The following is an 11,685-nucleotide window of genomic DNA, read 5'->3' as shown; positions in this document are numbered from 1 at the left end:
GGAAGGAAGTGATAGTGACTCAAACTCTCCCATGCACACCTTCCTGTCAACCCACAACCTCTTAAAGGTCATTTTATTTAAGAGTTCTATTAGTCAAAAGTTTGGAACTGCCAGATTAAGGTTGCATGGGCAATATTCATTTGCAACCCCTTTGTGTATGCATTAGGGTGCTGTCTTTAATTACATAATCACATATTTCAAGAGGATCCTTGTCTCATTCAGTGGTACAGGTTGAATTTTGAAGGGGGAGGGGGAAAATTATGTGGCCCTGGAAACTTAACTCTGGTACATTTTAAACTTTGTAACCTAAGCAAAAAAAAAAAAGCTTTCAATTTTTGTAAATACTATTTATAGGGATCCTCTGAAAGTGCTCTCCAAGCAGCTGTTGCCTATTGAACACTTTAGGCCAGGAAGCAAACAATGCTGTCTGTATTGCCTACCTGCAAATTTGTTGGCTCAGTTGATTTTGGCCAGAATAATGGAGATAACACTCCTACTTTTGGAAAAAAAAGTAGTTTAGTAACCACAAGGGTTCAGGATCTCTATTTTCTCTCTCAACTTGGTCTTTAGCATTATATGAAGGAGTACCACCTGAATTTCCACCCCTTCCCTCAGCATCTAAACAGTCAAGGTCAACAGTTAAGATAAATAAGCTTCATTAAGTATTTAGTTTATTGAATTACACTATAGCATGCCCACCACTGAAGTGTATTACACATTTTACAGTTGACTGAAGAAACAAGTTTAAGCTGTCAAGTCTCCTTGAAGATGATCTGCAAAATAAGAAAACACGAGTTAATATATTGGACACGCCTAGCTCTCAGAAGTAAAAACATTAGGCTGTATGAATTCAAACAGAGAGGAAAAGTGTTTATGCCAGTAGTTTAGTCTAGAGGAATATTCCACTACTATTTCCTCATGGCTTATTAAGACACTGCATGTGGTAAATAAAATTGAAACATGGAACAAATCAAGGGCTACACAATAAGATCTGGAACAGCCTTCAAGATTCACTGTGTACACAGCATTGATAAATGCACAAGTGTATGATGGAAAAAATAAGACATCTTACTAAGTACTGTAGCAAGAAGCCTAAAGAAGAAAGGAATGCAACAGAGGAAACAAATGAATGCAGGTGGATTACCTGGAAAAGAAGAAATCCAAGTTTGTTAAATTACTTCTCTGTATTAAACTGAACACCCTCAATCTCAATCCTTCACAGCTGTGCTCCGTGACAAGAGTCATGCGAGTCCGTAGCACCAGAACATCTATATTGTATGTCCCCATTACCACAGTATCTGAGCACCTCACAGCCTTTGTGTGTTTATGCCTCAACACGCCTGTGAGAAGGACTATTATCCCCATTTTACAGATGGAGAACTGAAGTGCTATGGGCTAGATCCACAAAACAACTTGGTGGTGCCTAAATGTTGGACTGAGGCATTTAAATTCCTCAATATCCCCGCTCAGTTACCACTTAACTCTGTAGGTCCCCTAGGCACCTAAAAATCTGCCAGTGAGCCACACAGCTGCCTAGGTTTAGATGCCTAGCATATGCCTAAACCCCAGCAGAATCCTCAAACTAGCTCTCTCACATGCAGGGCCCTATCCAATAGGAACTCAGACTAAACCCACCCAAATAGCTGGAGGAGCCACCGTTCCCCCTTATAACTTTTAGTCTTTTGATTAGGGCACTCACACAAGCTGTAGGACACCCAGGCTCATTTGCCACCCTAGCCCCAGGGGGGAAAGAGATTTGAACTCTGGTATCCCCAGGAAAGTGCCCTAACCATTGGGTTGGGGTATTCGGCAGCAGGTCTCACTCTCTCTTGTAGAAGCTGTTCCACTGTGTATAAATACTTAAATATGAGCTGAGCAAAGTCAGAGATTCAGAGACCTGCCCCAGAATACCCCACGGCACGGTGGTTAGGGCACTCTCCAGAGATGACAAAGACCAGAATTCAAACTTCCCTTCTCCTAATCAGCAGACAGGGGAATTGAACCCAGATCTGCAACAGCCTGGGTAAGAGTGGCTCCACTGCTGACACTATTTTGAAGGGAGGATGGGGCATAGGGGAAAGGAGGAGGCAAGAAAGAGATTACACACCTAACTTCCAGGGAGGGTTCATTCATGGCTGTGAATGCAAATGGAAAGAAGAGCCTCTCTTCAAACCAGACCTAGGGTCACCTGTCTTTGAGGATGGGGTTTAGGTCTCCTCAGCATTTTCTTTTGGGTACCTTTGGCAGCTCTCCACACAGCATGCTGGTTTTTCTAGGTCTCACTCTTAGGCATCTAACTCTTTTCATGCATTATAAAACGCCCTACGTGCCTACCTTGGGCTGTGGATTCCACCTGGTAGCAACACACAAAAGTCAAGCATTGCAAGACTCAGCACCGCAGTGCCGAAAGCTCTTTGAAGTGCTAGTCCTATGTCTTTGCCCTATGTCACACATAATTATAGTGGAGCAGGGATTTGAACCTCAGTCTCTCAAGTCCCATGCTAATATGCTAATCACTGATCTACTTCCTCTTCGGTAACTGCAAGAAACATTCCAAAAACAGCAGGTTAAAGAATTAGTATTAATCCTAAAATTGAGGAGAAGGGATGGAGGGGAAAGAAGAGGATTTTCAGAGTCCTATTTTTAAGTTAGTCAGTCCAAACCACTGGATTTGCTGCAGTATTAAATATAGTCTAACATCTTCAGCGTGGATCAGGAAAGCCTATGACAAATTTTCTATTTACTTATCCAGAATTAGTACAGTTCCTACAAGACAGGTGTCCATAGCTTTCAAATAGCAAGCCCGAGTGTGACCACCCTCCTTATAAATAAAAAACACTTTTATACATTTAACACCATTATAAATGCTGGAGGCAAAGCAGAGTTTGTGGTGGAGGCTCACAGCTTGATATTTTTGCACTACACCTCCACATCTGTTGATAATTCTTCTAATGCTCTACCTAAGAAGAGTTACAGATTAAGATTATACTATCTGTGCCACTTTCTCTCAACTAATGCCACTCGGTAATTGATGAAGAAAGGATAATCCCAAAATCCCTTTAAAGCCTTGAGCTAGTAATGTTCACAGTTTTAACAAACAGGTGCGCTCAACCTGGTCAGAGAAAGACTTTTGTACACTGGTTACACCAAGATGCTGTAAGCATTCCAGTTTGCAATCAAGTGTTTCTTTTAGCTGTTTGCACAGCAGAGCTCTGTTCTTAGTTTCAATTAAAGAGTTTTAAACTTGGAAGTTTGTTGGCAGTATTGTTTCAGTTGATTTTCCTCCCATACTTATATCTGACATTCTTGCCAGATAGCCTTTCAAAACACCCTGAAGAATGCCACCTGATCAAAGCATTGGTGATGCAAGTGCCTGAAAAAGTTACTTTACATAAACATACATTAGAAATATTCTTTATTATGATCTTAAACTGCAGGTAGGAGTATGATGATACAAAGCTAAAGTGATCCCTATGTTATTTAACACGCTCTTACATGTTCCTAAAAACATGTAGAATTTCCATTGGGAGGAAGAATAAAAGGATGGTCAATAATCCCATTATTAGTTTACACTACTCTTTTTTGCATTTTACTTTACAAATGCATGAGAAGCATCCATCATCCATAGTTTGTTATACCAGAACCAGCTGCTATCTGATGTTATGTTTGTGTGTGCAAGCAAGACAAACATTAACATCATTAAGTCCAGGACTTGACATGTTCACTTAACAAGTAACAAAACTGAATGAGACAAAGTCAAACCCTAGTTGGCCAGGATAATTAAGAAAGACAAATCATCATGTGATGATCACAGTGAACATTCCTGAGCACCGGAAGAATGGAGAAGCCATTGCCCTTGATCAGTCTTTGAAGAAGTAGTTTTAAGAGAAGTGGATGAAAGTTGTCAATGAAGAAATCAATCTCAGTTTCATATGTAGTTCCCCCCCCACCCGCCGAATCAGGACTAGGGTTGGAGAAGCTTTTTTTTTTTTTTTTTTTTTTTTTAAAAAAAGCTATTATGCGAAGTTACAGCTTGCTTTAACATGGATGTTTCTGATCACAGCATCTAGAAGAGAGGAGGCATAGTTCTGGGGAAGTTTAAGAGCAAAGTTATTAGCTGTTTGGTAATTTTTTGTTCGGAAAACTCTTTGTAGTTATATTGAGGAAACAGTTAAGTCCATTAAGGGGAAAAAGTCAAATGCTACTATTTACAAAATATGTGAGAAGGCATGTACCCCCATGTTCCCTTGTACCACTTTTTTTTTTTGTAAATAGGGAAATTCAGTTTGCGGTCAGTTATCTTCCCTTTCCCTCAAGCTCTAGAGAATGCAGGATGTGTTGGAAGCTGCTTCCATGACCAATGAACACACACACCGCTTCCCTCCATCCCCAAAAGAAGTGATCTTTTAGTTTTCTCCCTCTCCTTTACGGTCAAAGGAAACACAAGAATTGCCATAATCAATCAGACCCATGGCCCATCTAGTCCGCATTTTTTTCCATCAGCCAGAACCAAATGTTGCAGAGTAAGGTGCAAGAAACTCTGCAGCAGGCATAGGTGAAACAACCTGCCCCCAGCTTGTTTAAGCCAATCTTTAATTAAACCATGGAACACGAGGGTTTATATATCCCTACCAAACCTTAATTTTTTCCCCACTAACTCTCATGACTGGATATGCTTGTAGTATGTGCCCCATCCTTCTTTCAATCTTGAGAAGATTTTGGCCTCAATATCCTATAGCAAAGAGTTCCACAGACTAAACAGTTGTCTGAAAAAGTATTTCCTTTTCAGTTTTGAATTTGCCATTTCCACTGGATGTCTCTGTTCTCTCTGTCTTGTAATACAAGACTAAAGAATCTCCCAGACTACCTTCTCTATACCATTATTTTGTATACTTTTATCATGTTTTATGAAGGTAAAAATCTCCCATATCCCAATTCTTCATACGAGTGTCTTCCTTTTTGAGATAGGGTTACCATAACTGCATACTATTGCAGTTAGGGTGAACCACTGATTTATATAATATTTTCTACTCCCTATGCATCTTAACACTTTGCTTTTTTGACAACTGCGCATTATGCAGAGATGATAATGATGCCAAGTCCGTTCCTTAAGTTAATACTGTTAATTTATTACCCCCAAAGGGTGTATAAGTAGTTCAATTTTTCCCTTCAACATGCAATACTTTGCATTTATCATCACTGGCCCTAATGATACAGTAACAAAAGAAACGTTATTTGTAGTTACCACTGAGACCCTTTTTCCTTTTCTAGACTTCAGGAACTCTCACCTCCATTTAACTAGAAGTCAATTTAAGGGTAGAATTTGATCAAAAACATCAAAATGGGAAGTTTCCAGTGTACCAATACAAACAGAAGTTAGTGAGATCAGTTTGATGTAAGGCATTTTGCTATTACCTACATATGCTGCTTATGAGTTTTTGGGTTGTACACTTTCAAACACACCAGCTTCCCTCATGGCCTCAAAGTCCTTCATGGAATCATAGTTTTTATAGAAGTCTGCATATGCTTTTTTTCTGGGTTCAGACACACCATACTGAAATGTAAAAAGATAGAGAATTAAGTTTTGAGTAGAAAAATCTGTATAACAGTTGCAGAAAGCTTGTAATTCACTTGGTGGTGCCGTATCACCTGATATAAGACTACTGCAATCTCAAAAAAGCTGGTTTTAGTTCAACACAGAACAGTTAGATATTAGCAGGTTACAGCAATACTTTTACTCAGATTTAGATCCTGAACTATTTAACGGACGGGAAAACAAACGTTTAGCGTTGTTTCATCTAAAAACTGGAACCAGATTTACAAACAGCATTACTAAATTTTCAGGACACCAATACGTTTATTCTTCCTTGTCAGATAACGTGCAGAAGTCCAAGTGATCATCTTCTCCCAAAAAATTGTCACCACCTGGTCATGGTTCTATTCTTAAAGGATTTAGAAATAAACTTTTAATATGCCCATGGACAATCAGACAGTTAAGTGAGTTAGGGATGCCCTTTTATCTATTGTTCCTACTAAAACTGAGTGACAGAACAATTCTGTAAGGAGGAAAGGGGGCTGCCAAAGCAAATAGCCAAAGTGATGGCCACATCTACACTAAGAAAAAGGTGGGTTCACACTCATTAATTAACACATGATTAAATCCTAGGGAAGACAAGGCAGTTTAATATTAACATGGTACTTAACACATGTGAACACTACAAATTGCTTTGTCTTCACTAAGATTTTACCTTGTGCTAGTTACCATGTGTTCACATTAAGGTAAAAACATCCCCCACCTTTTTCCTAGTACGAACACACCCTTGTGCTCCATGCTGTGGTTCATTTGTTTTGATAGCATCTTTTAGTCAACTGAATGGCCATCTAAATCTGGGAGCTCCTTCAGGAATCATCTGATTGGGCACAGCAGTGGCAAAGGGCAAGATACCATGCATGATTTCTTTACCCATCCCCACCTTCCTCAAACTCCATACCAGCTGTGAGCATAGCTGGCTAGGAAAGAAGAGAAGACAATTGACAATATTCACAGACCAGGGGCATATTCTGCACGTATTTTAAACTGATGTAAATCTAGACGAATTCCAGAGATCAGTGGAGTTATACACCTGTACATTTGCAGGATTTGGCCATGTGTACGCATAATTAAGGGAACAGTGGATGAAGACTAGTCCTCCCACACATACCCCTTCAGTTCAATAAAGTGTGCCCAAGCAAGGAACAAGAGTGTAAGAAACTAACTGCTCTTATGTGAGGAGCTTGGCTCTTCACACAGAATCCCCAGGTGGAAAAAGCACAAAACTGAGATTTATACCCTATCTGCGTTCCCAGTTTTTGTGGTGTGCTCTTTGTACATACCCAAGAATCTGACCCTATATTTTTTTTTAAAAGAGTTGCCCCACCACATATGCTCCAGTTTTGTTTAAAAAAAAAAAAAAAAAAAAAAAAAAGAGAAGCATTGCGGTGATTAATGATACATCAAGTGTCAGTTTAGCTATGTCCTGGTAAATTGCTACTTTATTTTAATGGACTCTCCAAGAGGAGCTGAAGCCTTTGACTGTGCTGGTAACAGAGCTAGGCTTTACTGATGAATAATAGTAATTAAACCTTAATATTTATAGCTGTCTTCAGCTAGAGCTTTCTGAAAATTTAAATGTTGCAAGTGACAAGAATGAAGTTTAGTAAGGGACTGGAGGGTCAGTTATTCCATGTACTTAGAAATGAGTTGCTGAATGCGTGTGTTTTGACTGCCTAGGTAATCAATTTTGAGTGAAACTTTTTTGCAAGGTATCACACCTCAGAAATCTAGCAAACATTTAGTAATAAAGGCAATTAATCCATCCTAAGACATAAAAAGTGATAGTTGTGCATTCAGTGTATTAAAGGTATTTAAAGTGTTTAACTACCGCTATTCTGTCTGCACGACTCTTTAGGGTCCCAGAAAGCAAAGCTTCACTCATGTGGCATTGCCCCTAATCCTTAAAGAAAAAGGTCTTCAACCTCACACTTAAGCCAGAGTTCTATTTTTTCACTATGTTGTCCTTACCCCTCCAGAGATATCTTGTATCCACCTTGCCCACTGTACCTTACCAGAGAGATAGTCAACAATAATGATAGACGCTCCTCTGAGCACATAGGTAGTCTTCTGACCAAAGCATGATATCAAGGCTATTAACAATCCTCTGGCTTTCAATGGTAGCTAAAGATAGTTGAAAAGGTGGCTCTCAGCCTTTATGAACATCCAGCAGATAGTATTTTTTATTGTATTCATTACTACTTCTATTGCAGCAGCATCCAAAGTCCCTTAAGCACTTTGCAAACACAGAGGAAGACCTCATCTTAAAGAGACCAGTCTAGATGTTTATTTTACACTCTACAACAACTTTACAAAATACTCAGATGCCATACCAAGAAGGGTTAACCCACTCTAAGAAAGCAGAAATGGCTGAGAGATGTTTGACTCTCCTAAATCAAATTAAATTACACAAGGCAGAGAGTTTGCCCATCTTGCTTAGCTAAGAGTTTCAAAGACCATCATTCTGTGGATAACTTCATAAGTGGGATCCTCCTCAGGGAGCGTCTCACTCCCCTCTTCCCCCTCAATAAATAACCTACATTAAACATAGGCAAGTCTATGAACCAGTTTGAGCACCGCCAATTTTAAAATTTTTAGTTTGAACCAGCATGAGCTGTACACAGCACTAGGGCTATGTCTGAACTGCACAAGTAACCTGGGTGACTGGCATCCATGTTAGCCTACCTTGGGTGTGGGCATCCCAACAGCAAACCCCTACCAGTATTTGTGTCCTCATTCACTGTGTGTGTATGCAGGCATATCTCATTGTTCTTAGTTGTGAGATGCCCTAGGATTCTTTCCCACTCAACTGCAGGAAAACTTGACTGTCCTTCAGGAAAAATTGTGTCATTTTTCTTCAGTCATTGGAGGACTATCTCCTCACTGAAAAGCAGTCTGGATTAAAGTGGAGCCTGTATTCTAACCCCCACCTCCACCACATAAAATAACCCAGGCTTAAAGCACTTCCAAATCTGGGTCAGATTTTTTTTTTCCTTATATGAACCATGTGGGCTAAAAGCTGGGTAAGAGTTCACGTTAACTGGGCAGTATAGACATGAATTGTGCAATGCTTGGCTCCTAGGGTTAGTCCAAGGTTTGCCAACAACTGTGTGGCCTCGGTCAAGTCACTCAGAAACTATCAGAGGTTATCTGTAAAATAGGAACAACTCCTCTCAAAGAAGCACCAAAAAGGTTTTACATAGCACTCTGGAGACAGGCTCATGAGAAATCCACCACAGCAGTTTTCTCATAAACAGATAAACCAAGTCAAAGTCCTGAACCAGAAAGCTATATAGATTGGTCGAGATGAACTGGGTTCACATATGTTATCCTCACCTTGTACAAAACTGCACTTCCCAGGGATACAATCATTGCCCCTACAATATGGAATCTCAGCCGTTTGGCCAGGAGGCCCCTCATCTGTGGTTTGGGCAACAGAGTAGATGACATGGTGATGATTTCTCCTAGGAAAGTAATACATTGGAAATTTATTAAGAGATGTACACAGGAAGTAACTGTCCTAATTAATGCATTTTGTTTTCTATGTTATAACAGACTTGTTAGAGTAAATATTTCACAAGAGGATACTAGAGTAGCTTCACAACATATGCAAAATCATCCCCTCCATTAAAATACCTCTTTACAATATCTGAGATGCCTTTTGAGGACAATCTATTTGTGAGAGACACAACAGACCTTAAATAATTTACATATAATAGACTAGTTGATAGAGTTTTTCCTTTTCTACTGTTTACTGTGTCTTATCCACACAATACCCTTCACTCTCCTATGAAGTCAACTGTCATTTTATATTCCTAAAACAAGTCATATTCAGATTTTTTAAGGCCAGGAACCGTATTTTATTAATCTAGATGGCATCATGTATGACTAATGCACTAGATTAAAAAAATAAAGGTGACAGACAATCCTACTGTAAAGTAATACATCTCTTCAACAGGGATTTATTGTGCCATGTACACAGTAGTGCAGCAGACTGTGCACACAGTCATACGAGACATAGAACTGAATGCAAGGAATTGTCTATACAAGAGTTTTGCCAGTTCAGCTATGCCAGCAAAGCCCTCCAGCAAATGCAGATGCAGTTACGCTCAGATAAAGGTGCTGTTGCTGAATAAGCTCCTTTTGTACTTCACGGCCCGTCATCTCCTGGCAGGGAATCCAAGGCAGTGGTAGTTTGTGGTCTGTGGGTCAGACCCCTCTGGTAACAGGGACCCTACACCACTGTCCAACTTGATACACATCGCCGGGGATCATACGCAGAGAACTAGGCCAGGGCCCGCCCCTGGCCTGCGGCAGGTGCCTAGGCCACGAACACAAACCGAGTGACAAAACGGAGACAAGATTCACACGGCCCAGGCACGCCCGGGTCAGTACCGGACCCAGAGTGACCGAGCCCCCCGGCCACGCTTTCGCACGCGCCCCCCTCGCCGCCTCGCCCCGCTTCCCAGTTCCTTCGCTCGGCCCCTCACTCGCACGATGCGCGGAGGCTGGGAGCGGCTGCAGCCGGGCCCTTCCCGCCGCCTCAGGGACACGGAGGTCAGAGGCGGCCGCGGGGCTCCCGGAGCGGGCAGCGAGAGGGAGGCGGGGACGCCTGGCCAGCGGAGCAGCTCCGGGAGAGCGGGGCGCGGGGAGACCGCCACTCACCTCAGCAAAGTACCAAGGTCCTTCCGCGCTGACTCAAGCCGGATACCGACGACGGAGCGGCGGCCGCGCATGCGCAACACGCTGACTAGGCTACGGCAAGCCGCCCGGCTCAAACCGCGAGCCACTAAACTCAGATTCGTCTGGGGGTGGGGCTAAGCAACGCAGCAGGGGACCGCCATGGAGGGGGAGGAAGGAGGGAGTGAGGGAGGGCAAAGGACAAGCTCCCCTGCTGAGGCTCTGGCTACCGCACCAGCTCTCTAGGCAAAGGCATGACAGGAGCCCCACCCCCACCCCGTACTGCTCCTTCTGCAGGAGCCTTTAGTGTGACAGCATCCTCCTTGCATGCACACTGCAATGCGCAACAGTGTCCTGTCCCACTCCGACCAGCGGTAGCCCTGCCCCGGCTGACCAAGGGCACCCCCCCAACCTGCTCAGACCCACCAACAGCAGCGTCACCCTGACCAGCTCTGACTGACCGATGACAGGCCGCCCTACTCCAACTAACCGACAACAGCCCTGCCCCAACTTGCTCCAATCAACCGACAACAGCCCTGCCACGACCAACCAAGGCCAGCCCTTCCCCGGCCCGCTCCAACTGAAAGACGACAGCCCCGCCCCTTCCGACTGATGACAGCCCCTTTCAGACCAACAACAGTCCCATCCTAGCTGGTCCATGATAGCCTCCCCCCACCCTGACCAACAATAGCCCCTCTCCGACCCACCACACCCCAGCCCAACTGACTGACAGCCCCACCCCGAGTGAGCGATGACGCCTCACTCCAACCAACGACAGCCCCACCCTGACTGACCGACCACAGCCCCATCATGACCGATGACAGGCCCATCCCAATCGACAGCTCCATCCCAACGGACCGACCGATGACAGCCCTGCCCCAACTGACTGATGACAGCCCATGTTGCTACCAACCGATGATGGCCCTGCCCTGTCCCGACCAATGACAGCCCCGTCCCATCTGACTGACAACAGCCCTGGCCTCCCCACTTAGGCTGAGGGAGGGGCCTTCAGATGTGGGTGGGCTTAGACCTATCTGCCTCCCAGACTTCAATAGATGCCCTCACCATCGATAGCCCCACCCTACTCCACCCCGACAGACAGCAGCCCTGCTTTGACCAACTGACAACAGCGCCTCCCTGACCAGTGACAGCCCTGCTCCAATCAACGACCTCCCTACGCTGCCTTAACCGATGACGGCCCCGCCCTGACTGCCCTGCCCAATGACAGCCCTGCTGCAACCTATGACAGCCCCACCTTGCCCCAACTGATGATAGCTCTGCCCCACCCCAGCTGACAACAGCCCCAGCCCGCCTTGGCCGATGACAGCCCCGCCATGCCCGAACTGATCAACAATCTCCCCCAACCGACCAACGACAGCCCCATCTCTGCCTGCTCCGACTAACCAATGACAACT

General features: G+C 43.6%; 1 protein-coding gene across 2 annotated transcripts; it reads right to left on the bottom strand.

Annotated features, from left to right (window-relative positions):
- Positions 1–649: 649 nt before the first annotated feature.
- LOC119851856 (cytochrome c oxidase subunit 6C-2) lies at positions 650–10,410 on the bottom strand. Of its 2 annotated transcripts, none has more exons than XM_038392384.2 (4): positions 10,256–10,410; positions 8,927–9,054; positions 5,416–5,554; positions 650–773 (listed from the first exon to the last, which is right to left on the bottom strand). In XM_038392384.2, exons 2-3 carry the CDS (start codon positions 9,038–9,040, stop codon positions 5,429–5,431), a joined length of 240 nt encoding a protein of 79 aa, XP_038248312.1. In that variant the 5' UTR covers positions 9,041–9,054; positions 10,256–10,410; the 3' UTR covers positions 650–773; positions 5,416–5,428. The 2 variants fall into 2 exon arrangements, with proteins under 2 accessions (XP_038248312.1, XP_038248314.1); XM_038392386.2 differs by having other exon boundaries at positions 5,420–5,554.
- Between the last annotated feature and the right edge of the window lie 1,275 nt (positions 10,411–11,685).

This window comes from Dermochelys coriacea, chromosome 2 (assembly GCF_009764565.3).
Source record: "Dermochelys coriacea isolate rDerCor1 chromosome 2, rDerCor1.pri.v4, whole genome shotgun sequence".
In the NCBI taxonomy this organism is placed as follows: domain Eukaryota; kingdom Metazoa; phylum Chordata; order Testudines; family Dermochelyidae; genus Dermochelys; species Dermochelys coriacea.
Note: the sequence above shows the minus strand (reverse complement) of the source record. Positions and strands in the feature narration are given on the sequence as shown.

What these genes read in the sequence shown, in the direction of transcription:
- LOC119851856 (XM_038392384.2), bottom strand. Translation starts at nt 9,040, where the DNA reads ATGTCATCTACTCTGTTGCCCAAACCACAGATGAGGGGCCTCCTGGCC. An exon ending in GAAGTGCAGTTTTGTACAAG is followed by an intron (nt 5,555 to 8,926) that starts GTGAGGATAACA and finishes TTTACATTTCAG; the next exon opens with TATGGTGTGTCTGAACCCAG.